General features: G+C 45.9%; 2 protein-coding genes across 3 annotated transcripts in view; both read left to right on the forward strand.

The window, feature by feature from the left end:
* The window catches only part of CAPZB (capping actin protein of muscle Z-line subunit beta), a 129618-nt gene that overhangs the window by 25483 nt on the left and 76220 nt on the right, over positions 1-27915 (forward strand). The gene's annotated exons all lie outside the window — the stretch shown is intronic.
* LOC132231598 (general transcription factor IIH subunit 4-like) lies at positions 7449-10368 on the forward strand. The gene has a single exon (XM_059690997.1). The coding sequence runs from the start codon at positions 7550-7552 to the stop codon at positions 8981-8983; it is 1434 nt and encodes a 477-aa protein (XP_059546980.1). The 5' UTR covers positions 7449-7549; the 3' UTR covers positions 8984-10368.

Here is a 27915-nt window from a genome sequence, read left to right on the forward strand (position 1 = left end):
TCAGCTGCCTCCTGCACACTCCCTACTGGGGATGTGCCTGCAACCAAGGTACATGCCCTTGACCGGAATCGAACCTGGGACCCTTCAGTCCACAGGCCGACGCTCTATCCACTGAGCCAAACCGGCTAGGGCCCCACCACACGCTCTTACAAAAACCCTCCAATGTCTGACTTTACATCCTGGCTTTCCTGACCTGGTGACAGCTTTCTGTCCTTTGAATATATAACAGAAGTGCCATCTCCACAGAGTGGGAGGAGAGCCTGCCTGCTGCTCTCAGAATTGGGCTTCTGACTGTGGTGGAACTGACCTTCATTGGGTGTTCTATCAGCTGTTTCACATCCTCTTAGAAGAATCTCTCTATTTTTTTGGATGACAGAATTCTAAAGATTGACATTTAGACTGATTGGCTTGCTTGCCCACATGTGTGTGATGTTTCTTTATATCAAAGAGTGCATGGTAGTGTAGATTAAGGACAAATGCTGTGAATGCCTACGATACTTAAAACTTAATTATAAAACTATAAAGTTGAACCATATGAAATTGCCATTTTGGTAGGCCAAAATTGATCATTGTCCATTTTATATGATTCAACTTAACAATTCATTTTGCAAAGTTTGGATCATAGAAGGAAAAAATCACTAGTCACAGTTTCATTTTTTATAAGTCCTTTTATTTCTTTTATACATGTAGCTTTTTTATTAGTTATGATAGACTATCTATAGTTTATCTTCGTTTTAAAAGATTCATATGGCCAAACAACGAGATACCTCACACAACTATTTGAATGACCAAAATCCCAAACACTGACAACACCAAGTGCCGAACAGGATGTGGAGCAAAAGAACTTGCATTCTTTGCTGGTGGGAATGCAAATTTTGGAAGATAATTGGCAGTTTCTTTGAAAACTAAACATATTTTACCATGTGATCTGACAATTGCACTCCTTGGTATCTACCCAAAGGAGCTGAAAACTTCCACACAAAAACCTGCCTACAAATGTTTATAGCAGCTTTATTCGTGATTGCCAAAACTTGAAATCAACCAAGGTGTTCCTTAGAAAGTGAATGGATAAACAGTGGTACATTCAGACAATGGAATATTGTTCAGCAATAAAAAGAAATAAGCTGTTGTTCAGCCGGCGTGGCTCAGTGGTTGAGCATTGACCTATGAACCAGGAGGTCACGGTTCGATTCCTGGTCAGGGCATATGCCTGGGTTGTGGGCTCGATCCCCAGTCTGAGTCATTCAGGAGGCAGCTGATCAATAATTCTCTCTTCATTGATGTTTCTATCTCTCTCTCCCTCTCCCTTCATCTCTGAAATCAATTAAAAAAAAGAAAGAAATAAGCTTTCAAACCACAAAAAGACATGGAGGAAACTTACATGCATGTTACTGAGTGAAACAATGCAGTCTGAAAAGGCTGCATACTGTGTGATTCCCACTGTATGACATCTGGAAAAGACAAAACGATGGAGACAGCAAAAAGACCAGTGGTTGTCAGGGAAAGGAAGAGGGAGGGATGAATAGGCAGGGCACAGGGAATTTTTAGGGCAGTAAAATTATTCTGTATGATACTCTATATGGTGGATACATGTCACTATATATACATTTGTCCAGACCCATAGAATGTGACCAGGAGTGAACCCTAATATAAACTGTGTCCGTGTCGGGCCATCAGTTAAGATAAGTTTCAATGGCTGCACCGTACTAGAGACGATAATAGACACAGCATTAGCTTCCCTGATATTCTATTTTTAGGTTACTTCCAGTTTTTTCATTATAAACAGTGTCACAGTGACTGTGGTCCTTTATGCAGTTTCCTGTGTATTTGGATTCTTTTGTAGGATGGACTCCCAGGAGTATTATTGTGTCAGAGTATGAACACTTTCACACCTCTTGACAAATATCACCAAAGTGTCATGCCGTGTCATAATGCCACCAGCAATACGAGTGTGCTTTTATTGCTTCTTTGTCAACCTTGAGTGTTTTTCTCCCTTAATTTCTAATAGTATAATAGGTTATAAATAGTACCTTATTTTTCATTCATAGCTTATCAAAGTTGAATATTTTTGTCCACTTATGTGTTTGCTAATTTCACTTCCTGTCATTTCTTCCCACCTTTGAGCCATATGTGTGTATGTGTTCTTGTACCAAATTAGAGAATTATCAGTAAGTAGTATTGTATGAACAGAGCTCTCCAGTGTACACGGTGGATTACACAGTGCCCTCTGAGTCATTGTCTGGGGAATTAGGGGCGCCTAATTAGTGCGGATCAAGGCAGGAAGCAAGTGCTATGGGCCTTGTCTACAGTCCCCCAGGCCCAGTGGTGATTTCTGTGCCATCTTCTTCCTTCAGCTGTTCCGTGAACTCAGCTGAAATTCGATCACATTACAGTATGGTTAAGGGGACTAATTAGCCATAAACCTCAGGAAATTCGAAAATTAAAGAGTCCATTAATCCCAAGGCCCCTCCCTTTGTGAACGGCTCTAATTCCCCTTGGTTTGCTTGATTTTCCTGCTGTGCTTTAGTTCCAAGGAGACTTGCATAGAGTGACGGCCTTTTTGCTGGAACTTCCTGCCTTTCTGGGGTTAAATGTACTCTTTAAGCTGCCCCTCCCTCCTCCCCCCACTGATTGAGCTAATCTCTAAGTAATAGCATGGAATGCTGGTCATTATTCCATTTCCTGGATGAAAATCCTCAGGAGTACTTTAAGGTGAGTATAATGGCCCTTGTTAGTGCCTCTTAAACCATCTTGTGACCCGGAGGAACAAAGATGACCTGTACAATTGCACCTCTCACTGAAATCGAGTTTCAGACTAAGCACTCCCGTTCCTTCTCTCTTTAAATGGTTAGTGGTCTTGGGTTGCGGTTTTTGTTCCTGTGGTTTGAGCAGTTCTTGTCCTAGGCTGCCCTGTTCCTCCTTCCCAAGGAGGCCAGGAGGCAGCCTAGTGAAATACCCAAGGTTTGAGGATGTTGTGATTAGATGGGCTGATGATTAAAGACAGTCTGGACCATGAGCTAGAGTCCCTCTTTCTGGGTGGTTCTGCATTCCACCTAAGGCCATTTATTTATGAACGTTTAAGGGAACTCGAGTCTGGGATCTTGGAAAAATCTTACTGTATGCCAGCCTCTGTGTGAAACTGGAGAGCTATCTTGGGTGGGGTTTTTGTGTGTGTGTGTGTGTGTGTGTGTGTGTGTGTGTGTGTGTGTGTCTGTGTGTGTGTGTGTTTTTCCTATAGAATACCTGATCCTGCCTTGGATTTGCAGCTGACCTTCTTTTGAGAGGTTTTAGGAGTATTCAGAGATTATTTTTGTATTTCTTTTTTTTTTAATGTCTTAGAGCTTTTTCTTCTCTTTTCAACTCATTTCATTTACTATAGCAGCAGATTGTTGGTTGCCTTGAGATTAGGAGCCTTAAAAAAATGATGAGTCTTGCATATAAGAACCTATAAGATACAGGAAATTGGTTTTCTCAAATATGTAACTTGCTCAGAGACTGTGATGTCTTCATGGCTTGAAAAGAAAGAAAGAATGTGGTAGCCTTTGTGGTGCTAGACGTGACCATCATGAGAACCTGTGAGTGTGCCAGCCCTTTTGGAGGGATTTAAGATGAGCAGCACATTCGGCTTTCGGGCTCTTTTCTCTCCTTAGCTCCTCAGTGACTTTTATAGAACAGGCAAATGCCAAGGCCCGCCGTGGCAAATCCATGATCTGATGAACTGGCCAGGCCAAACAGACCCAGGGTATGGCAGAGCTGTGGGTGTCCTAATTGTCCTGAACCATCATGTATTATAGCGTCAGTTAAACCAGGGATGTCGAAGACTAACTGTCCCGAACCATAATGTGGGCATCAGCGAGGGTTTCCTGCTTGTCTGGACTCCATTACCTGTTGGGCAGACCCATTGGGTGGCACAAAGAAGTCCTCTCAGATTGGCCTCTTTTAGTGAATAAAGTTTATTTATTGAGTTAAAAAATAGAAATGGAAATAGACTATCCCCAAGTCTTTGGTGGGCGGAGCCCTTGGGGATCCCAGACACCCTGATTAGCAGTTGCTGGTGTTGAATGCTTTCGTTACCACACTCCACTCTCGTTAGCATGTACTCAGCACAAATATGGCTTTTCATATTTCTTAGATGCTCACCTTTGTTTCCTCTTCACCGGGCCACTGGACAGGAGGCGTAAATTGCATCCATCTGTCCTCAGTCGTGGGAGCCCGCCTGCTCCTTCCTCTGGACCAGGCCCTGTAAATGGCCTGCAGGGCTGGGAGCTGTCAGCCCCTCTGGGCCCTCTGCTTCCTGGCTGCTTGGTCTGCAGTTTGGCTTCCTCTTTTCAGTAAGGTTCCGTGAATTCACATTTGAACCCACCCACTCAGCCACTCCTCCTTCCCTTTACGAAGAGTTTATCTTTTTCTCTATGGCTTCTGCTGATGTCTGCAGTTTCTTGTCATAGGAGCTTTAAGCGGTGGTGGGCACTTTAAAAAAAAATCACTGTTAAGAATGGTACTTTCCCCCAGAATGGTTCTGCCTTTGCCTCCAGCCTCTAAGCTCCACTCCTTGAGTGAGTACTTTTAAGGCATTTGGAGAATATTGGGACGACTTTTTGAGGTGCATTATTGAAGCTTTTGCCGTTGTGGTAAAAAGTGCAAGTTTGCAGTCACAGGGCCTGGCGTTCCCGCATAGCTGCTGTGAGGCCTTGGACAAGTTCCCACAAATCACTGGACCTGCTCATCAGCTGGGACGATCAGGTGAACCTCACAAGGTTGGAGGGATTGAAGGAAGATTGTGTATAGATCTCTAAGATTGGATATAACTTTCTGAAATAAAAGCAGCAGGGAACCCCCTCCAAATGTCATTTGCTTAACCTCCTGTGGAAAAGAGTTTTTTAAAAAATGACGGTGTAGCTATTCTAGGGTGAAGTAGGTGAGTGACCTTATTGGACAGATGTGCTCTGTGGGAGTAGGTACCTTATGTGGCCAGTACTTCAGTCCCCATCCCACCCTGGGAGTGCGGATATGAATTGCAAACACACAAAGAGGGGTCGCTAGTTTTGCCTATATTTTATATAGCTTGTCTCGCCAGGGCTTCCCTGATTCCTTCCTTCATTTCTGAGCTTTTATCCAGCACCTCCTTTGAGAGCCTGTCTGACCCTGGGGAAACCAGTGCCACTAAATATGGTGCCTGCTCTTCAGGAGTCCCTGTCTACGGTGGGAGACAAATCTGTAATTCAGCAAAGCAGCGAGCGGCAGCACACCTCTTGGTCAGCAGTGCAGATGTTGGAGCTGGCTGCCTGCATTTGAGTCCTCATGTCCTGTTGTCCTTTGTTTCTTACTTTCCTCATCTGTAAGATAGGGATAAGCTTGTTTAGGGGATGAGTTAATGCATCTCCTGTGCTTCTTTAGCTGCCTGGTTCCCAGGAGGGGCTCGGTAATTGTTTGCTATTAACACTGTAAGAGGCATTGATTCAGCAAATATTCACCCATATGGTGAATGACACAAAGGCCCTGCTTTCTTGGGATGAGACAGATCATAAACAAAATAGAGCATTTCCAGTAATAAGTGCTATGAAGAAACAAAGCAGGGTGATGTGCCAGGACCTGAGAGGAGGGGAAGGTCCCAGGGATGGGGCCTTCCAGGTGAGATGAGACTGCTGAGGGAGCCAGCACAGGGACATGTGAGGAGGGGACAGCCGGTGCCAGGCCCTCACGTGGAGAAGGGAGAAAGGTCTGCTAGTGATGAGGCACCGTGTTGGCAGGGCCAGATCACGCCTGTGCACCAGGTTTGTTCTTGTGGCAACAAGAAGCCATAGGGTTTTAAGCGGGGGAATACTGTGATCTTACTTTAAAAAAAGATTATTCCAACTGCTATGCAGGTCAAGGATTGTGAGAGGCTAGGGTAGAGGCAGCAGGGAATAGTTAGGACACCCAATGAGAGAGGGTGGTGTAATGGAAGTGGACAGAAGTGGGGTGTGTTCACTCATAGGACTTGTAGGTCCAGCCAGAAGGTGCCTGGGGTTTGTCTGTGGTTGAGTGATGCTCACCCACAGGAATAGCCACCACAGGCATCCGATTTAGATGTGCTGACTCCACTTCCAGTGCTCTTCCCACACCTCCGCTAGGCCTCTCACCATTCCTTCTGTTCATGAAGGCCTACCTGGGACCAGGAGCCAGCTTGCGGCCCCTTTTCTTCTTATCGATTTGTTCCATGGATAGTTATTCCCTGACCATGACTTAAACACTGTGCCAGACCCTGGCGATACAGAGGTGACCACGAAGCACATCACTCTTGCTCTCCTGGAGCCTGTAGAAGATAAACACTACATAGATGGCCATGGTTCCCAGGGAGAGGTATGCTGCCACAGAGGCCAGAATAGGGGATTCACCATAGGGTTGGTCAGGAAGGGCTAGGCTTGAGCTAAGGGAATAGCAACCCTGGCAGAGGAACAGCATGTGCAAAACCCTGTGGCAGGGAGGTTAGTGATAAGAAGGGCTGAAACAAGACTGTGGGATCAAAGATCAGGGTGGGGAATGAGAATGGAGAAATTTCAATTTAGTGAAATAATAAAATCATGAATTTAAATGCTTCATAGTTGCCCCGCCAGCATGGCTCAGTGGTTGAGTGTCGACCTGTGAACCAGGAACTCACAGTTCGATTCCCTGTCAGAGCACATGCCCGGATTGTGGGTTCAGTCTCGGGCGGGGCGGGGGGGTGGGGAGGAGGTGACGTGCAGGAGGCAACCAATGGATGATTCTCATCATTAACATTTCTCTTTCTCTCTCCCTCTCCCTTCCTCTATGAAATCAATAAAAATATATTTTTAGATTTTTTTACATCCTCCACTCGGGACCCTGTCTGTGAAAGCCTTCATCGCTCTCCCTACCCTTTTCTCTAATTTTTAACTGTCCTTTCCCCTGTTTCCTGGAGCCAGTGCGAGACATTGACTCTGATTAAGCGTGTACATGAGTTGGGGTCGACAGTGGTGATGGAGTGCCGGAAGCCGGTCCATCCTTGCTGCTTGACACAGTCGCTGCAGGGAAGAAACATCTGCACAGCATATGTTTCAAGGGACCTGGCATATATGGCATACTGTTCTTAATATGTTTGCTCACCTTCTTGGCGCTATGTGTTTTAACCAAGGTCACCTCTCCGAGAAAGGTTGTTTCCCCAGGTAGGGATTTTCCCCTGAAGTTAGGGAGGGGATAAAACCCCTTAACTAAATGCCAGGCGGGTAATCTCTTTAACTATGAACAATCACCCTTAAGCTACATAGTCTTTACTCCCTGGAATGGAGATAAGAAACGCCCTAACCTTTGGAATAGAAATTGACAGGATTAAAATCAACTGGTATAAATACAGATGTAACAAGACAATAAAAGACAGAAGCTGGCTGGAGATCCCAGACAGAACCTGGCTGGAGAACCTAGCAACAGAACTTGGCTGGAGATCCTGGCTAGGCTGCTGATCAACTGAACGCTGCCTCCGTGTCATTCCTTCTTCGCCGACTCCATCCACACCTTTGGGAACCCCTGGACCTGCTGGGGTTGGACCCCAACAATGGATAGCACCCCATCGAGGGGTGGACTGAACCGAGCACACCTACAATGCAGGAATCTACAGGAGTTCCTTGGGGGCCTGAGCCCTGGGGTACTGGACCGACTCTACGGGCACCCCGCCACCTGTCTGGCTGTCTTCAGGGAGCTCCCGTCGTTGGCTAAGAACTGGGTGATGCGGATGCTCTTTCTGGAGCAGCCTTTGCCACAAGCTACTGTGGCCCTGTGGGTGAAGAAGGAATTCAGCAAAGCGCAGGAGGAAAGTACAGGGTTGCTGAGCGGCCTCCGGATCTGGCACACACAGCTGCTTCCTGGTGGTCTCCAGGGCCTCATCCTCAACCCCGTCTTCCGCCAGAACCTCCGCACTGCGCTTCTGGGTGGGGGCAAGGCCTGGTCTGATGACACAAGTCAGCTGGGACCAGACAAACATGCCCGGGATGTCCCCGCACTGGATAAGTACGCCGAGGAGCGATGGGAGGTGGTCCTGCACTTCATGGTGGGCTCCCCCAGTGCAGCCGTCAGCCAGGACTTGGCTCAGCTCCTCAGCCAGGCGGGGCTTATGAAGAGTGCTGAGCCTGGAGAGCCGCCCTGCATCACCTCTGCTGGCTTCCAGTTCCTGTTGCTGGACACCCCCGCCCAGCTCTGGTACTTCATGCTGCAGTACCTGCAGGCGGCCCAGAGTCGGGGCATGGACCTAGTGGAGATCCTCTCCTTTCTCTTCCAGCTCAGCTTCTCTACTCTGGGCAAGGATTACTCTGTGGAAGGTATGAGTGATTCTCTGTTGAACTTCCTGCAGCATCTGCGTGAGTTTGGGCTTGTTTTCCAGAGGAAGAGGAAGTCTCGGCGGTACTACCCCACGCGCCTGGCCATCAATCTCTCATCGGGTGTTTCTGGGGCGGGGGCCACTGCGCATCAGCCAGGCTTCATTGTCGTGGAAACCAATTTCCGGCTGTACGCCTACACAGAGTCGGAGCTGCAGATCGCCCTCATTGCCCCCTTCTCTGAGATGCTCTATCGCTTCCCCAACATGGTGGTGGCGCAGGTCACCCGGGAGAGCGTGCAGCAGGCCATCGCCAGTGGCATTACAGCCCAGCAGATCATCCATTTCCTAAGGACAAGGGCCCACCCAGTGATGCTTAAACGGACACCTGTGCTGCCGCCCACCATCACAGACCAGATTCGGCTGTGGGAGCTGGAAAGGGACAGACTCCGCTTCACCGAGGGCGTCCTGTATAACCAGTTCCTGTCGCAAGTGGACTTTGAGCTGCTGCTGGCCCACGTGCGAGAGCTGGGCGTGCTGGTGTTCGAGAACGCGGCCAAGCGGCTCATGGTGGTGACGCCTGCGGGGCACCGCGACGTCAAGCGCTTCTGGAAGCGGCAGAAGCATAGCTCCCGGGGACTTGGGGGGACTGCACGTGGGGACGCTGCTGTTCAATAAAGTCGGAAAGCGCTAAAAAAATATATATATATATTTTTTAATTGCTTCATAGCATCATTACTGGCACATAGTAAATGCTTAGTAAATATTAGCTATTATCTACATGTACTTGATAGGTTTTGGTGGGAGAAAACCCTGAGGTTGGTTTTGGGTATGTTGAGGCCTAGGTACTTGAGTCATCAGAGAAGTGGAAGCAATACTGCCCCGGGCAGAAGTGTGCTCACCGAATAGTCCCAGCCTTGTCTACACACTGGGACACTGACCTCCGGAGCCTCTGCTCCCTCTTCTGTAAAGAAGGAATGGTATTATCCACCTACCCTCTGTCTGAGGAGGCGCTGCACACATGTAGGGTGGTATTAGTATTATTTTGTCTGTCATTATATGCTCCCCTCCTTTCCACCACGTAGTTGGAATCAAGAAAACTTTCCTGTTTTGCCAGTTATAGGGTTGTGCACTTGCACCCTGAAAGGCTCCTTGTGTGGCATCAAGTTCTTTTTCTCTCAGCCATTGTCTTTCTTTCCTTGTTCCTCTCCTGTTTCTGTCCTCTGCCCCCCACCACTCCCCTTCCTTATGCCAGGACCCCTGGGAACTCATGCTAATAACTCTGTGGGTGTTTCTGAGCAATTAAACTGCTGAGGTTGATGAGTTCTGGCATTAACATGTCGTCAGGGTCTTACAGTAAAATAGGAACAGCTGGTAATAGTGAGAGGGACAGTGACAGTCCCTCTGCAGGGCTGATTTGGTGCATATACGTTTGCTCTGCAGTGTGGCACTTATCGGGCAATGATAACTTGCAAACTTTCTAATTTAGCATTCATTTCTTGGCACTAGATGAGAGCAGTCCTAGCATGCAGGAATGAGTCATGTAATAGCAGAGATAATTCTTACAAATAATAAACATCCCTTTCTATTATTCCAAAGACAAACATTGGTGGTGGTGTCATTGGGGTTTTTCATGACCTTTTGTGCACTCTGGACTGGTCTTTTCCAAAACAAATGTGGTGTCTGCATTTTAGATACTTTTCCTCCCCTGCCCCTTTATCCTTCAGAAATAAAGATTTTCCAACACAAGGCTAAATGTCAGCTGACGTTGCAGATGTGTAAAAGGATCATTTTTATGGTCCTTAGCTTCCAAGGGTTCTTGTGCAAGCTTCTTTTTTTCTGGATTCAGTTTTCTTGTTTGTGAAACGATGGGGTGAACCCTGATCATCTCCAAGTACTCCTCCTCCTGTTTCAAGATGGGCCCAGTTGAGGTAGCCTTTGCTTTTAGACTCTAGAAACACTGCTGAAGTGTGTAGTAAGTAAAATGGACATTTTGAACATCAGGTCTACACCCTAAAGGACCATATGATGAATTTGATTACAAATTTTAAAAAGTAAAACATTCTTCTGCTTAACCCTTGCAGGAAGTCTGTTTGGGAGGTTGGGGAGGGACTACGTTTGGTCTCTTAAAGCAGGGCCCACCTCTGCCCGTGAGTCAGGATGCATTGTCAAAGCTTGGTTCTGCTTCGAGATGGCTTACTGTCGGCCTCTGAGAAGGGCCCCTTTTAAAGCGCTCCCGTGCCCAGTGTTGCAAATGGACACTTATTCTCCACCTGTCCAGCCCAGAACCCACAGCAATGCCATCGCTTACCCAGCTGAGCCTCCTGAGGTTGGGCTTTTTGTGCTGTTGGGACAACTTGAAAAAGACTACCTTACCACTCTCCCACCTGGAATCAAATATACCAAGACGGCAAACAGTCTTTTCTCTTGAATTTAGTATTGGAAAATAGACTGTTCCTATGTCTGGCTTTAGGAGGGGAGGGCTGAAGCTTGTTCCCAAGACTGTCAGCATCCATTAGTCTGTGAACTTAGGCTGAGTTACGGGCAGTTGGGGGATAATTGAATCAGGTGGATCAGGTTTGTAGTGTGAACAGAGATACTGAGACCTACATTATAATCATTTCACTGTGAGGCATGCTGTGCTTGCTCCCTTCTCCCTGAACCCCGAGGAATCTGAAATAGTTGAAAAGGAAGGGAGTGGTCAGGAAGAGGAAGGTGGTGGTGCTAGGGAGCCCCAATGTGATGGTGGTACCGCCTTCACCTGGAACTTGGTCTGTAAGTGAGGCCTTGAGGAAGGAGTGTGAGCCCTGGAATTGGGAAACTTGATTTGAATCTCCAGCCAGCCTCTTCCAGGCACCATGGCCCTGGACAAGCTCCTGAACCTCTTTTCTTCCTTTTGCCCGCCAGGGAGTTAGAAAGAGCTGGCTCTGTGTGTTACATGCCAGGTAGGGTGGGCATCAAACAGTCGTAGCTGTTGTTATTGTGAATAATGTCTGGGGCCCCAGGAAAGATGTCGTTGTTGTTGGTGGTGTTTTTTTTTTTATGTCATTGTTTTGATTCCAGATTTTGTGCCAGGAGCTCTACCTCTGCTCTCATTTCATCCTAATACATCTCTGAGTTTAGGCAGCGTTATTCCCATTTCACAGGATAAGAAATGTGTGGTGGTGGTGGTGGTGGGATTTAAGTAACTTGTGTGAAAGTTTCATTATAACTGTCAGGGACCAATTTTTGGGAATCCCTAGTTCCAACACACTCACTATCTTTCTCTAAGGACTTGAAAGTGATAATAGCCATGGTCCCTTTCTGATTTTGTAAATTGTAGAAAATTAGCAAAGTATAAAAAGAAATAATTACCTTAATCCCACTACTTAAGACAAAACATTCGTTATGTTGGAGTATTTCTCTCTGGCCTTTTATGATTATAATTTAATTTTATGGCAGATGAATACATAGATACTGTTATATATATGTTATGTTGCTATGTTATATTACATTGATTATTATATTGTGGGTGACAATATTGCATGGTATCTAAAAACATGGCTCTGGGTCCATACTCCAGCTCTATCACTTACTAACTTTGTGATCTTTGCTAAGTTCCTTAACCTCTCTGTATCTCAGTCCTCTCATCTAGCTTGTAGGCATGTTATGAGGATTGAATGAGGTCATATATGTAGAGCACTTAGAGCAGTGTCTGGCACACAGAAAACCCTTTGTTGGCATAACTATTATATAAAAAGCCTGTGGTCGTCACGCCATCACACTGTAATGACCGGCCAGCAGGAGGCTGTGTGCGCGGTGTGGGCGGGACTGAGTGTGCAGCGAGGCACACGTGGGTGGGCGGGGACTTGACTCTGGAGGACTTGACCGGAGGCGCGGGCGGGTTTCTGTGTACCACTCCCGTGGCAGTGGCGGCCGTGGGACTCTTTCTGGATCCCGCCAAGCCGCGGGAGTCTGGGTCCTGGGTCTTGTGCGATCTCGCATGCTGGGCTCCTAGTTTATTATAATCATAATCACCATTTTTGTATATTATTACTATTTTCTTTATAAAACTGATCTTAGATGTTTCGTGACATTACATTGCATAGACATTTCATACTTCACATCGACAACCTGCCTATTCATTCATTGTCTTGAATGTGCTAACGAGCAGCTTGAAAATAAAGTCCAATATGCTGGCATCTTCAGTGTGAGACATTGCAGAACATGTAGGAATCCACTCCCTTGTCAGACCATTGCATTTCTTTTTCTTGGCTGTTGTCAGCTCTTCAAGCATCAAGACCCCACTTTGTTCTTTTACCCCTGGTTTCGGCTTTGGAAAGTGTGGCCTTTCAGTCCTGCTCAGTGATACAAGTGCACTTTGTGCCTGTCGGTCTGGCATCGACTGTAGGGTCAGGAGGTTTGTGACCATGGAGCTGCTGGGGTTTCATCTGCAGATGAAAACCACCTGGCCAGCTGCTCCGGTCAGATGGAAGCCAGATGGGAGAAGTCAGGAGCAGGCACTGGGCAGTCTGGAGCAGCGTCCGAGCATCATGCCATCTCCAGCCTTTACCTGTCATCTCCTCCGGTGTCCATGTAGTTCCAGGGTACAAGGTTTCCCACTCAGGCCATGGCCATCCGAAAAGAGGTGATCCCAGAACCTAGAGAGGTGACATGCAAGTCAGATCTGACGAAGAAGAGGAGCAACAGGTGGTTAAGTGGCCATCAGAGTGGAAATTTTAACTGTGATGATGAAGGGAGATGGTAGGGAAAGTATGGAGCAAAGTTAGCGGGATCCACATAGCACATGTTAGGAGAGAATTATGGATGTGAGCAAGATCAGTGATTAAACGGACAGACACCGAAAACAGTCCCCACCCACCACCACCAATACCTTAGCTAAGTGACAACTTATTGCAAATTAGGGAGTAAAATTATCGTAGGTAAGAGGTGGCAAAACACTGTCTTTCTTTGGTCCAAATTATCCCAGCTGCCACCAGGTTTTGATTGGGTTCAGAGAGTGCAGAGTTTGGGAGTGTTTACCTCTGGGCTTTGTAGATTAAGGAGGTCGCTGAAGTGAAGTAATGTATTCATTTCGGTCTCTAAACACTCTTCAACTTGGCAAAAAAAGTAGAAAAATATGGATCAACTACCCAATAGAGTGGGAGGGAGAAGGGAGTAGATAGCCCATTCAGATTGATTTACAGCCAAGAGTAAAAGTTCTACTTTGGAAAGGAAAAGCCCTCTCATGGATGGAAAGTACCAGGAGAAAACATCGACATTCTGGGTATTTACTTTAGCCTTTGGAGCTGCCCCAGCGTTCCATTCCATACTAGTTGCCCACTGCCTGCCTGCCGTGTAAGCAGGCTCTGCCTCCTTGTCTTACATTTGATTCCTTGGAGATGATTTGGCTTCCCATCTCTATGGACCATGGCCCTGCCCCTTAACACTTATTTGATTGGCTGATAGGTTGACTGTCTGCTAGCCCTCCAAAAAGTTCGCTCTGTGTGCCCAGCACTGTCCTCCTTACCCCCAAATCAATGCCTGGGAGGCACTCATACGCCCCATCCACTCCATGGCAAAGGAGTTTGCACAGCTCCCTCTGTGTTATCTCTGTCTTCTCTTCACCCTTCCTACATTGAACAAAGCTTATTAGAATGCAGGTGTGAGCGTCATAATTAGAGAGCTAACATCACTCTGTTCTAATTCTTTTTAAAAATATATTTTATTGATTTTTTTTTTTTACAGAGAGGAAGGGAGAGGGATAGAGAGTTAGAAACATCGATGAGAGAGACACATCGATCAGCTGCCTCCTGCACACCCCCTACTGGCGATGTGCCTGCAACCAAGGTACATGCCCTTGACCGGAATCGAACCCAGGACTCTTCAGTCCCCAGGCTGACGCTCTATCCAGTGATCCAAACCGGCTAGGGCCTAATTCTTAAACATAAAATAAACGTTCTACTTCAGCTATAATTAGATGCAAATAGCTTAGGTGGCATCAGCTTATAAGTGGCACAGCATTCTGGTTGAGGCCACTAAACAGAGCAGATGGCATGTGAACCAGTTAGCTGTGCGCCCTCCTCCACCAGTTCTCAGCTTAACGCTGGCTGGACTGCTCTGACCCTGAAATAGGGGTGCCATCCCTGGGGCATGTTTGTTAAGTTAATCTGCTAGCTACAGATCATTTAGCTGGATTGCTGCATCCAGAAACTACTCTTAGGGAGGCATAAACAAGTCTGTGGTTCCAGCTTCTTTCTGGGTAATACTGGGTTCCCTCAAGGATTAGGACTGCTGCTCAGTGCCTCTGTCTAGGCTAAGTTTTAAATTCATCAGCATATTTCTTTTTCTTTTTTTTAATTCCTCACCCAATATTTCTTTTTTATTGATTTTTAGAGAGAGGGGAAGGGAGGTGGGAGAGAAACATCGATCAGCTGCCTCCTGCACGCCCCCTACTGGGGGATCAAGCCTGCATCCTGGGCATGTGCCCTGACTGGCAACCTTTGGGTGCAGGTGATGATGCCCAACCAACTGAGCTACACTGGCCAGGGCTTGAGTGATTTCTTTAGAGTCCTAGAAGGGTATGAACACTTAAAAGTTTCTGATACACAATTGCCAACTAATTTCTAATAATTGTATCCATTTACACCGTTACAGGCATCCAGACTGCTTTTCTGTTCTATAGTCGTTGTGCTTTTTCTGTAATACCTAATCCATTCCCCTTATCTTCCCGATAGCTGATTGTCATATGTTCATTTTAGCTCTGGCCTATTTCTTTTCACTTTTGAGGACCACCAGAGAGTAACATCTTGCCACTGGTGGCTTTAAAGTTTCTGTTGATAAAGGACTTGTATGCATGCATATAAGCATAACCAATGGACATAAGACACTGGGTGATAGGGGAGGCTAGGGGACTGTCTAGGGCGGGGGGATAAAATGGATACATATGTAATACCCTTTGTAATACTTTAAGCAATAAAAAAAAAAAAAAAAAAGAAAAGAAAGTAAATGGAAAAAAAAAAAGTTTCTGTTGAATGGGAGCCTCATTCTAGGTTTTCCTGCCCACAGGGCATCCTGAGGTTTGTAAGGTGTTTGGGCACCTGGCCAGTGCTCTGTCTCTACCATTTTTCTTTGAGGCAAGCCTGGCCAGTGCTTTCCTCTGTCCTGTATCCATTGGAACTGCCCCTCTTCCCCCTTACCTGATGGTTTCTCCATGTCCAGTGATTCCTGTGGGGCCACTAGCTTCGTCTGTTCCTACCACATGGTCTTATCATGTGCTCTTGAGAAGTAGGGCCAGAGCCCAGGGCTGCCTCCCCCATCCTCTGAGCCGCCCAGCACTGTTAGTGCCTCCAGTGCCGGCACTGTTGTGTTTCAGTGCTTTATAGAGGTATAATTTACATGTCATAACATTCCTTGGTTTTAAGTGTATGATTCCCTTTTGTAAATTTTGGAGTAAATTTACAGAGTTGCGGAGCTATCTCCATAGTCCCAGCTAACAGCATTTTTTCCATCCCTTGCAACCACTACTCTTTCTTCTTTCTGGACATTTTCTATATATGGAATCATATGGATTGGTTTTTAAAGAAATTATTTGATTCTAAAAGAATGTTTGTTGGAAAACATCTGGAAGAATGGGAGCCAAATCATTATTACTAGTTACCTTTGGGGAGTAATTACCTCTGGGTGGTGGGATCATAGAGGGACTTTCTGTTTCTGTAATGCTCGAATTTGTTATAGAGAGCCTGTGTTACATTTATAATCAGAAGAAAAGGGAAAAGGGAAAAGGTATGTTTCATTTGTGGAAAATGCAAAAAAGGTTTCAAGAGGATGAAAAACTAACACTCAAAATCCTCCTCTCATGGATGAAATCACTTTGACTTTTTTGTGTTTTCCTCCTTTTAGTCTTTAGCACCCCCCTTAAACTTTAAATTTTGCATCCTGCTTTTTCTTAACTAAAATCACATAAGGTTTTTTTTCTCGCTTACTTAAAACACCTTTGCCAGCTTCCTGTTAATGACCGTGCAGTGTTCATCTTACGGTTGTACTGAAGTTTACGTACACTGAGCATCAGGGTTGTTTCTACTTGTTGCTACTTTAAATAATGCTGAAAGGAATGTCTGTGTAAATGCTTTGTGTAAGGCTGTTGCAGAATTCGGGGACAGGGGTTTGTACCTGAAAAACATTTTTCTCCCACATTTGGAACTGTTTTCGCAAAATTGCTTTCTAGATTTCTTCTCTGAATTTTACCTCCTTCTTGAAAGTGCATACCTTGGCCTTGGGATCAGGCCTAGATTTCCAGGAGATGGCTCCTTTGTGTCAGGTTGAGGTGTGAGGTGGGAAGTGGCAGGGGAGTGAGTGGAAAGCCCACTCAGGACCTGTGAAGACCTGTGCCCTAAGGAGCTAGGATGTAGTTTATTTTAGCAAAATCTTAGGTTTATAATCTAGACAAATGTAGCCTTTTTCTGTTTTCTGGAAATAATCCCCTTTTAAAAAAAACATGTATTTTGATTTCAGAGAGGAAGGGAGAGTGAGAGATACAAACAATGATGAGAGAGAATCATTGATCACTGCCTCCTGTACGCCCCCTAGTGGGCGTTGAACCCTCAATTCCGTCATGTGCTCTGACCAGAAATTGAATCATGACCTACTGGTTCATAGATTGATGCTCAACCACTGAGCAACACCTGCCAGGCTGGAAATAATCCCTTTGTATTCATCCTTAGTTGTCAGTAAAGTTTAGTTTGTGTATGTCAGGGGTCCTCAAACTTTTTAAACAGGGGGCCGGTTCACTGTCCCTCAGACCGTTGGAGGGCCCGACTATAGTTTAAAAAAAAACTATGAACAAATTCCTATGCACACTGCACATACCTTATTTTGAAGTAAAAAACAAAACGGGAACAAATACAATATTTGTATTTGCATGTGGTCCGCGGGCCGTAGTTTGAGGACCCCTGGTGTATGTGATTGATGGTGGGGGTAGCATAGGCATCTGTGGGAACCTCGGTTCTGGGGTTTTGGAAACACCGTGAGGGCAGCTCTAGGGGAGGGACATGCAGACTTCAGGAGAGAGAGGGCGCAAGGATATTTACACATATGTCCCTTTCCAAGTGGACACTCTCTTGCCAAAGTTTATCAGTGATCAAAAATCTGAAGAGCCCTAGCCAGTTTGGCTCAGTGGATAGAGTGTCGGCATGCGGACTAAAGGGTCCCGGGTTCGATTCCGGTTAAGGGCACATGCCCGAGTTGCGGGCTCAATCCCCAATAGAGTGTTTGCAGGAGGCAGCCGATCAATGATTCTCTCTCATTATTGAAGTTTCTCTCTCTCTCTCCCCCTCTCCCTTCCTCTCTGAAATCTATTTTAAAAAATAAATAAATACAAAACATATCTATATATGTAAATCTGAACAGAGGTTTTCAACAGAGGGGCCTGTGAAACCACCAAATACCTTATTCCAACTTTTGTATGTATGTGCATTTCTCTGGGAAGAGGGCCTGTGGCTTTTATCACTGTATCCCTGGCCTCACAAGGTAGAAACCGTGAACTGCCCTCAAAACCAGAGGGTTTTGTGTCTTCCTTAAAGAGGAAGGCCACATCAGGTACACGTCCCACGCTGCAGCCACCCATACCCACTTTGTAGTCTTGGTCAGCCTCTGTACCTCAGTTTCTTCATTTGTGAAGTGCTAGACACTCTGGAGGAATTCAGGTTCACGTCAAAGGTATTAGTATTTTTTAAAATATATTTTTATTGATTTCAGAGAGGAAGGGAGAGGGAGAAAGAGATAGAAACATCAATGATGAGAGAGAATTGTTGATCGGCTGCATCCTGCATGCCCCCTACTGGGTATCAAGCCCACAACCTGGAATCAAACCCGGACTTCAGTCCACAGGCCGACACTCTATCTATTGAGCCAAACTGGCCAGGGTCACATCAAAGTTATTTGAATTTTGGTTCCTGGGGCCTCTAAAGGCAGCCATGGACCAGAAACTGACTTGAGCTACCTTGTATCTCCTTACAACTGGGCCCTGAGTAGGTGTGGTTCTATTACACAGTATCTTACTTATTTTGAAGTAGGAATAGATTTTTTAAAATCCTTTTATCAAAGTAAAACATGCTTATTGTAGAGAAGGGTTTAATTATTTTTAAGTGTTTGGGGGAGTGGGCGTAGGTGGGGAAGGTATGAAATCAGACCAGTGCTAGACATCTGCGTGCTTACACCCTTGATCTCCCGAGAAAATAATGCAAGTAAGGAAGACTTCTCTTAGTGCCATTGGTGTCTGTGGAGGCAGTTTCCGCAGCACGGAGGAGCTGTATTTTTAGTGTGTAGAAGGCAGCCAACTACAGCCAGAAGCAGTGGGACTTTCCTGAAAACAAACTGGAGCTGGAGAGTCAGAGGGCCTGGTGGCATCTTTACAGGAAATCAGGGAAGGCAAAGCTTTCCAAGCTGAAGGGGTTTTGGTGACCTCCGAGGATCCTGTTTTTTTTCAGTCCTTTAAGCACCTGGCTGCTGCAAAGCTTCGTTCAGGGCTTCTCTTTGCTCCTCTTCCCTTAAGGGGTTTCGCTGGACCGAGTGCAAGTGAGAGAAGGTTGCCTAATGCCCAGTAAAAATTAGATTCATACAGGGCTTGAGACCTGCAGAAGTCCGGGTTAGATGGGGCTTAATGCAAAAGAGTGTTGATTTAAATTTTTATAAAACTTTATGGAAAATTTCAAACAGGTAACATAATGAGCCCCCATTTACCTCAACACACTTCCCTAGCTTAAATGAGTTTGAATCAGATCCTCTGGTTTAATTTTAATGAGCAGTCTGGGTCTCTCCATTCTGAGACTAGAATTCTCCTATACTCTGTACCAAGCTCTAAACAAGTTTGATTGCTGCCTTCTCTTTTTGAAAATTGTTGGTTTAAAAATTCTTTATCCTTTTTTTTAATGATAAAAAAAATGATGTCTGTTCATTATCATTGGAAATCACAAACAAAGTTCAAAGACTGGAACCCCCGTCATTCCAGCATGTGGAGACGTCTGCTGTGATGAGATTGAAGGGCCCCTGTGGGTTCCTCTCGTGCTCTTGTGCAGCTGGAGGCTGCCGTTTTCTCCTTGTGTTCTGGGTCCTCCCTCATCAAGCCACCCCTCACCCAGCATCACCATGGCCTCTGCCACGTTGGAGCTTGGGGAGGCCTAAAGTGGTTCTTTCTTTGGTTCTAGGGTTCTGAGTGTGTTGGTGACACATGGGGTGTGTATTGTGAAAAGGGGTGAACACATCAGTGGCTTATTCTTTGTAAACATGCTGGGTGCTCAGTGAGTGAAATGAATGTGCTCTGCCCACTCCCTTGGGGCCATTGGGCCTTCTTCTTCTGCCATGAAACGCTTCTCTCCCCGGGCTGGCTGGGCAACTGAGCTGAGTCCCACAGAAAATGCAGTGTTCCTAAGTACACCTCCCACACTCGCATTACTTCCAAGGAAAGTTCTGAAGCCCATGAACTCCTGTGTGCTCGGGTCACCATTGGGCCATGTGTCCCCTCCCCCTGAATGCAGGGAGGGGAGAGACCCCAGGCCATAGTTGGGACACAAGCTGCACAGCCAGGACAAACAGGGCGAAGTAACTGGGATTCACCCTTTTAGAGTTTTCTTTCCTGCTTATTAGTATATTATGTATATTTTCTAATTGCATTATCTATTCTTGGAAAGTGTGGTTTTTCATGTAATAGTCTGTCTTAAGGATGAACTAGAGTAAATTAGTAGAGTTGGATGCAGTAATACCAATGCAGACTAAGTCACTGCACTTAGGGGACCTCAGCTTGGCTGTCAACCAACTTCTACTCCTCACGCTGTTCATCGGTGCACATACCACACACACTAGCAAAGCGGCGGCTCCTTGCTTTAGATCCAGTGGTTGCCATCCAGAACAGTTGGCATTAGGCTGGACTGTGAGGAAAGGTTGGCTGAGCTGCCAGGATTAGATTTCAGGAGACATGCTTAATCTACATAAGAGAGCAAATTGTTTTTACATCACCTCTCCCAGCATCTATTTCTAACACATATTCATTACACTTTATTAAAGTGTTTCCTGAATGATTAGGCCTGGAAGTACTTTCTAAGCAGTTTACTGGGCTTGTCAGTAGTACATGTATGTTTTACTTCAGCTGTTGGCAAAATTGGTAGCAGCCCCCTGCCTGGTTGTGCTCTGCCCTGTCCTGCTTTATTCCTGGGCAAAGGATGTGATGGCAGCTGGAGAAGCTGCTGAAGTGCTAGATGTTAGGACCTCGATTCTCTCAAAAACAAACGAAACAACAGACTCCAAGCATTGAATCTAACGGGAATAAGATCGAAGATGAGTGGTGCCTAGTAAGCACCCATTGAGTCAGTGGCGTTGACCACAGGAACACTTACTGGTGAGGGGTCTCAGAACTGAGTCGTAGGTAAGACACGGGCAGAACTTGGAGTGTTTAGCCAGGAGGTGAACTGCCTTGTGAGGGAGGACATGACGGCTTGCTTCCGATACTTGAAGGGATGTTATAGGGGTGTTGGTGGCCAAGAACTTGCATATCTTTGGGATGGCTGTAGAGGACAGAAGGCTAGTCAGCGGGTAGAAGTTGAAGGTATAGGGACGAACAGTGCTGTGTGCCCTGGGACCTGGTGGAGTTTCCTCCTCTGGTAATGACCAAGCAGAGGCTGAAAGACACAAGGCTTTAGGGAGTTTGTAAGGGGAAGTGGATTCCGAGGTCACTAAATTTCTGTGATTCTTCAGTAACTCACACTTCACCAGCTGATACCACCATTTCCCATGTGAATGGAAATGTGTGCAGTGGTGCTGTGCGGGAAAGAGGTTGCAGTTGTCTAGGATGGTTTCATGACTTCTGTTCCCATCAGTGTCGAACAGTTAGGTGAATGGGGCAGTTTTGGACTTGATCTCACCTTTCCCTGTGGGAGTGTTTGGAACACCTGCCAAAAGACGTGCTCTTCCCTGTCTCACCGCTGGGCTAGCCAAAGGGCAGAAGTCTTCTTTCCCACAGGCATCTCTTCAGGATGTGCCACCACCCTCTGTACCTCCTTGAACTTTTGTGGTCTTGTGAGGAACTCGCTGATTTTTACATCCTACAAGAATGAATCCTGGCTGATGAATAAATCTGTTTTCCATCATCAATTGGAAACGGATTCCTACCCCTGCGTCCTTGCTCTGGATTTAATTTTCCTATAAGAATCAGCTAAGCCATTTTCCCCAGTCAGAAGATTTCTCAACTTTATCCAGCTGCCCACTGTTGGTCGGAAGGAAAACCAAAAGAGAGCGGCCAACCCTTGCTGATGACCTTGGAGGCTTTTGGGGGCCTGTCAGCCTCTGGTCCCTACATCATCTCTCCCAGCATCTATTTCTAACACATTCATTACACTCTATGGCCAGGCACATACATGTCTGTGCTGTTACCTCCTTTGAACAACTTGATGTGTTTGAGAGTTGGAATCCTAGTCCTTCAGCAGCGGGTTTCTCTTACACAGTGTCACTAGAGCAATAGCAAAGGAAGCTGGGAAAGGGAGAACAGATCTGGGTTCCGGTTCCAGTACCACGTGTCGGCTCGGTTGAGTCCTGTGGCCTGAGAGCCGTGGGAAGCTTCAGTGGTCATTTTTCCGAGTACCTTGGTGTGCTGCTCGGCACGCAGACACTTGGGAAAGCCTCCTCTTCCCACTCAGCATGCTCCGCTCTCCTTAAGTTGACTTCCTAATTGAATTTTCTCATTAAAACCTGCTTTCCAGAGCTGCAGGCCAGCGGTGCACTTCTGAGGTCGCAGGCGACCGGCCAGCTCTCCTTTTCTCTCCTCTCTAACTTTATTGTGGTATAATCGAAATACAGTAAGCAGCACACATTTAAAGCGGACAACTCGATCGTTTTTGCTTGTTTTATGATAACGTGTAACATCTGCCTCCCTGCGCTCCGTTCCTCCTGCATCTCATCTGCTCTCCTCGGCTCTCCAGCCTCAGCAGCAGTTCCAGCTGGCAGGGCTGTCACAGCGTTTCCGTAAGCATTCCCACGATCCTTTAAGTGAGGAGCGTGACCTCGGAACCATGTGCCCGGTCCCCTCCCTGACGTAGGAGGAGGGGGGAGGTAAGAACAATACTTGGATGGACGGATTCCCTGTCTGGGGCACTGCCGGAAAGCTGAGCATTCGTAGGCCATCCAAACATTGGCGTTCTCCTGGGACTCGAGGGTTAGAAGGGGAAAGTGAATTGATTTCTACCTTCATGTTAGAGGAACTTGCCCTAGCAAAACAGCCCTCTCTGCTTTTCCAAGCTCTCCTGTGGTGCCTCTCATTCGTTTTGGTCATGGAACTTATGAGCTCAGTATAAGAAAATTGGCAAACTAAAGCAAAGATGTTTTCTCTTTGTGTCATGAAGCTCTCCCTCTGCTGAGGTCCCTGGTAAACAGCTTACTCCCTCTCCCCGGGCTGGTGGGAATATGGGGAGAATGCATTGCTGGTTTTGGAATACTAGAATGGTGTCTTGCTGTGACAGTATCGGGAACAAGTTCCACTGCCCATTGTGTTTTGTTCCTGATCACTTTTCCAGTGGTAGAGATTCTCCGTTCCATATCCAGTCTTTCAGACCGTGCAGAAGGCACACAGCTTCTCAGGCTGGCTGATTTTGCATTCTGTATTTAATCACGTGACCAAGAGACAGGAAAGAATTGATGTTACTTTTTATTTCCTTTATTGGAAATTTGCAGCATCCCACTCAAAAACATCTTTAGGGAAGTGTGTCTCCTTGGGCTCAGTTGCATACTGCATGGCTTTGGCAGTAATGTAGGTGAGGAACTTACTAACCTGCGTGATTAGGATAATGATACCCCCCCTGCCTTGAGTTGGGCAGCACCGTGTCCTCAGATTTCTCCCTGTCCTGCTCTAGAAGCAAGCTGTGAGGGCCCGAGTGGCATTTCTTATATGCCTGGAAGACCTGACTAACTTAAGGTCCCACATTACAGGACTCTGCTTTTAATGAGTCATTAGAGAATTTATATGCCTGGATGAGAAACAGTTTTATCTACCCTGGAACAGGAAAACACTATTCTGAGAAATCGAGCATTCGTATTTGTGAGGCGAACGTGATAACCACTACACTACGGAAACCGCTAGAGCATTCGTATTTGTAAAGAATTGTCTTACACAACCATCCTTGGAGTTCTGCTTTGTAGAGGTATGTGCTGAAACAGGCCCAGCCCAGATCACGGAGCCTCAGCTAGCCCTCCTTTGATCAAGCAGTCATGCCATCAGGCTCTGCAGGCCCCAAGGACTTCCTGGTGCTCACAGTCGCCGCCGTGCTCTGGATGCACAAAGTCCAGCACTGTTTTCTAGAGGTTGGCAGAAGGCCAGAGGCCTTTATTTTTAAATTTTAGATTATATCTACCTTTTTCCCCCCCTCTTTCCTCTGTTGACTTAACATGTAAAATTTATGGAGCAATGACTATGTCCCAGGTATGTGCTAAGGGCTGTGTAAGGATTACCCCCACTTGGTTCTTAAAATAACAGTATGAAGTATGTGCTCTTGTTACCTTCATTTTATAGATTGGGAAATCTGAGGTCAGAAGAGTTGAGTAACTTGTCCAGGCTCATACTGCTAGAAACTGGTAGAGTCAGGATTTGAATGCAGAGAGCTTCTTTCAAACCTGTATTCTTAACTAGAGTGCCACACCACTCCCTCATCTGCCAGTCAACTGGGCAAAGTGGATGCTAAGTAACTAGCTCCCTATCTTTTATAGACAAAGAGATGGCTGTGGTTTGAGGACAAGAAAGGGAGCAGTGGGCTGGCTGCCAGACAGCACAGGGTAGCGGTTAGATATGTAGGCTTTGGGGTCAGAGAGCATATGTAACCTCGCCACACAGAGTGTGTCACAGTCTTCATGTCTGACAGAATACTAGTACCTCTTAGCATTGTGTTTAAGATTAAATGAGATATTGGCATATAAAGCTCTTAGACCAATACCTTAATAAGTTTTAGCTATTATTTATATTAATGCAATTTAAGCCCTTAAGTCTGAGCCTGCTGTGGAGTAACAACTCAGTGGAAGTTGCCTTGTTGGGCACAGCCTGCTTTAGGTGGTAGTTTGAGAGATGGTAATAATAGTACTGTTCAGTGTTTGGGGTGCTTATCAAAAATATATTTTAGAATTGGAACTTGTTGCTTCCCTTTCTTTGATCCGTTTTGCTCACTGAAGGACTTTAAGCCCCCTTTCATGAGATGCAGCACTCAGCATTCATTATAGGATGGAAGGGGAGAAGGCTTTGAGCTTCAGAAAATGTCTTGTTGGGGAGATGTTCACTAACTCTAAGGAAACTTGTCTGTGGATGGAGGAGTGGTGCTATTGCTTGTAAAATAGCTATTGCTATTACATTACTTGCATGCCTTCAGGTAATGTAACGGTGTTAGTGTAGGTGTTTTCATCCCATGTAGGAACATTAGAATCTTGTACCCCTGTTACTATCTGTCAGAGCATGGTGAGCATACCGATTTTTTTTGAACACTTAATACGTTTCAGGAACTGTGCTGGTTTTTGTGTTGTTGTTTTTTTGTTTGTTTTTTACATACCTATATTTTATACTATTGTCCACAAAAGAACACTGCAAGATAGGTGGTATTATTATTCTTCCCATTTCACAGGTGAAGGACTTGTGGAGCTCTCTACTGCTAGGAAGTGACAGACGAGGATTTAAGTCCTTGACTACCCTACTTACTGTGTTTTTGTTTGTTTGTTTATTTTTTGTTTTTTACCACCCATAGACCGGCAAGGTAGCCTGTGTTAGGTCTAGAAGATATAGAAGGACCTCATTTTTAGGCATCTCCCTACCTAGTGGGTCCTGACACCTGGAAGTGGGGGGTCTTTGTGACAGGTCTTTGGTTTGATTTACAGATTTATCACAGATTGTAAAACGTGGCATTGTGCTTTTCTGCCGCCATCAGATATTAGGGCTTTGGTGTTCTATTTGATGGCCAGTGCTTGTTGCAGAGTCTGTTGTATCTGTGTGTGCCCATGGTAACTGTGGAGTGTGGTACCATCATACGCAGCAGCCATTGAGCTGGAAGGGGCAAGCAGAGGCTGGGGAATCTTCCCCCTTCATAGGCATCTGAAATAGGAGCTCAGGACCCGAGGAAAGAAATGGCCCAGATGCTCTGCTTGATGCATAAACATTGTGTTCTTTTCCTCAAGCCTCCCTTTGGACAAAAGTCACAAGGCAGTACTGCCCACCTTTTAGATGAAATACTTGGATGGGTGGAACCTTTAAAAGTTGCTGCTTTCCCACCAAGACTCGTCCATTTGCACTGTTTGCAGGTGGGATCCACGGTCTCCCCCACACCTTTGGAAGCCATGTGCAGGGTGTGATTGGTGTTAACCTGTGGCCAAATGTTACAGATTTCATCCAGGCCACCTTATAAATCAGTTTCGGGGAAGGTTTATGTGAATTGGCTTCTGTTATGAAAAAGGGAATTTACTTTTCTTAGCTGTTGTCAATGAACATGTAGATGATGTTTTTTCCAAACTTTATTTTTTTTAAACTTTGGAATACGGCACACTCTGCTTTCATGTTCTTTGACTTTCGAGAAAGGCGTCTTGAATTTCTTGTTGTGCCATCGAGGTAGACATGGACAGCATGTATGGCATCCATTGAAGATGTCTTGGAATTGCCCTTAGTAATGTGTCTAACTACCAGTTGACAAAGTGGAGGGGTTAGTCACTTGTTACATGAAACCAGCCGGGATCATGCAGAGGCAGCAGCTGTAGACATCTGTGAAACATTAATGATCAGACCATAGGTAATGGCGCCTTGCGGGTCATCTGAAGGGGTCTGGGAAGCCGTCAGCCGGAGAAATGTCTAAAAAAGGCTTCAGTGTTTTTGAGAAATCCACCCATCACTGGGAGTGTTTGTGAGAACAGAGTGTGTAATTCAAGGTGATAGGAGATGTCAGAATTTGGGAGTTGATAGAGTTGTTCATAATTTGCCCAGCCTGGGGGAAGATGCTCACTGCCCCTTTCTGATTTTGTGAACTAGCAAGTTGTTCTCCAGAAGTCATTTGAAATTAATTTCATGTTAGGTTGGGTTGTTTAACACTGTAGGGACTGTTTGGTCACAGGAAGCAGACCTGCGAATTTGTCATTCAGTGCCCAGGACCTGGGACAAGTCACTTAACTTTTCTGAGCTGTGGTTTACTTATCTGTAAACTGGGGTAATAGTGCCCATCTCATGGAGCTATTTGTGAGGCTCTCCCAAAACCCACCCGTGCCTGCCTGGCTTATGGTATGCCCTTAGCAGCTGTTAGTTTCTTTACTTCCCCTTTCAGAATTTGTTTGCATTTTGGACACTTAGTATTCTTGATAAAAACAATTAATTTGGAAAATAAAATTATACAGATGAGATATAAGTATTCTTTAACATAGTGTAGCTATATTCTTAAATTTTTGACTTATGATTATATAATCAAGAAATTTGTTTTCTGGTCCTGATTCATTTACTATTTAGTGGTATAAGTCCTAGTGATGAATTAGTCCCGGTCTTGGTTTTCTTTATTTTAAAAAGAAGTTGCTGCTGCCCTAGTCACTTTTGCTCAGTGGATAGAGCGTTAGCCTACAGACTGAAGGCTCCCGGGTTTGATTCTGGTCAAGGGCATGTACCTCGGTTGCAGGCTCAATCCCTGGCCCTGGTTGGGGCACGGGCAGGAAGCAACCAATCGATGTGTCTCTCTCACTTAGATGTTTCTCTTTCTCTGTCTCTCCCCTCCCTTCCACTCTCTAAAAATCAATGGAAAAATTTCCTCTGGTGAGGATTAATAACAACAAAAAAAGAAATTGCTGTTTAGATGGTTTCTAAAGTCCCCTTTAGCTTAACATTTCTATGGTTCTGTGATTCTGGAGAGGTAGAGGGAGGCACACCCAAGATAAAATGCTCACTCGCCCAGCTGGCTCCTTAGCAGAGCCAAGAACAGTGCGTGAGAAATCTGGCAGGCAGCATCCGGAGCAATGGATTTGTCAGTTGTCATCTGACCTGGGTGTTTCCTTGCGCAGTTATCCCCTCTGCTCTGCATGGCAGAATCATAAAAAGCAGCAGAAGTTGCTTGTAGGCTGAATGCTGATAGGGAACCAGGTTTCAAGGCTTGGGACAGGGGTCAGCACGCTTTCTGAGGTGTCAGTGAGGTGGACAAGGGTGGAGGATGCAGGAGGAAACGGGCACCTGCTTGTAGGGGAAGCAGAAGAGCACCAGCTAACACCAGCGCTTCATGCTGCCTCCCCTTGCTGCGCAGTGACGTTGCTTTGCTCGCACAGTTGTGTCTCCTTCATATCCTGATTGCTAACCCCTTGCAAGAATGTTTGCCGTTCCACCCAGTTGACCAGGTACACTTTGATCCCGGAACACAGAGAAACTGCTCTGTGTCCTGCAGAGATTTGGGGGCCATAAACGTTGAATTTGCTATCCTTTTTCTAACCCACACTACAGCAATGAGCTCCACCTCCTGAGCGTGATTCATTTTGGGTCTTTCACTCCCTGCAGGGATGTGTAAGGGAAAAATCAGCTGATGGCTGTTGTAGTACTCTACACAGAGCCTGTATGTAGGTTGCTAAGTGTTGCTCCCGGATAAATACACCAGGGAAAGAGG

Source organism: Myotis daubentonii, chromosome 3 (assembly GCF_963259705.1).
Source record: "Myotis daubentonii chromosome 3, mMyoDau2.1, whole genome shotgun sequence".
In the NCBI taxonomy this organism is placed as follows: domain Eukaryota; kingdom Metazoa; phylum Chordata; class Mammalia; order Chiroptera; family Vespertilionidae; genus Myotis; species Myotis daubentonii.

Coding starts and splice junctions, on each gene's coding strand:
- LOC132231598 (XM_059690997.1), top strand. CDS start 7,550: ATGGATAGCACCCCATCGAGGGGTGGACTGAACCGAGCACACCTACAA.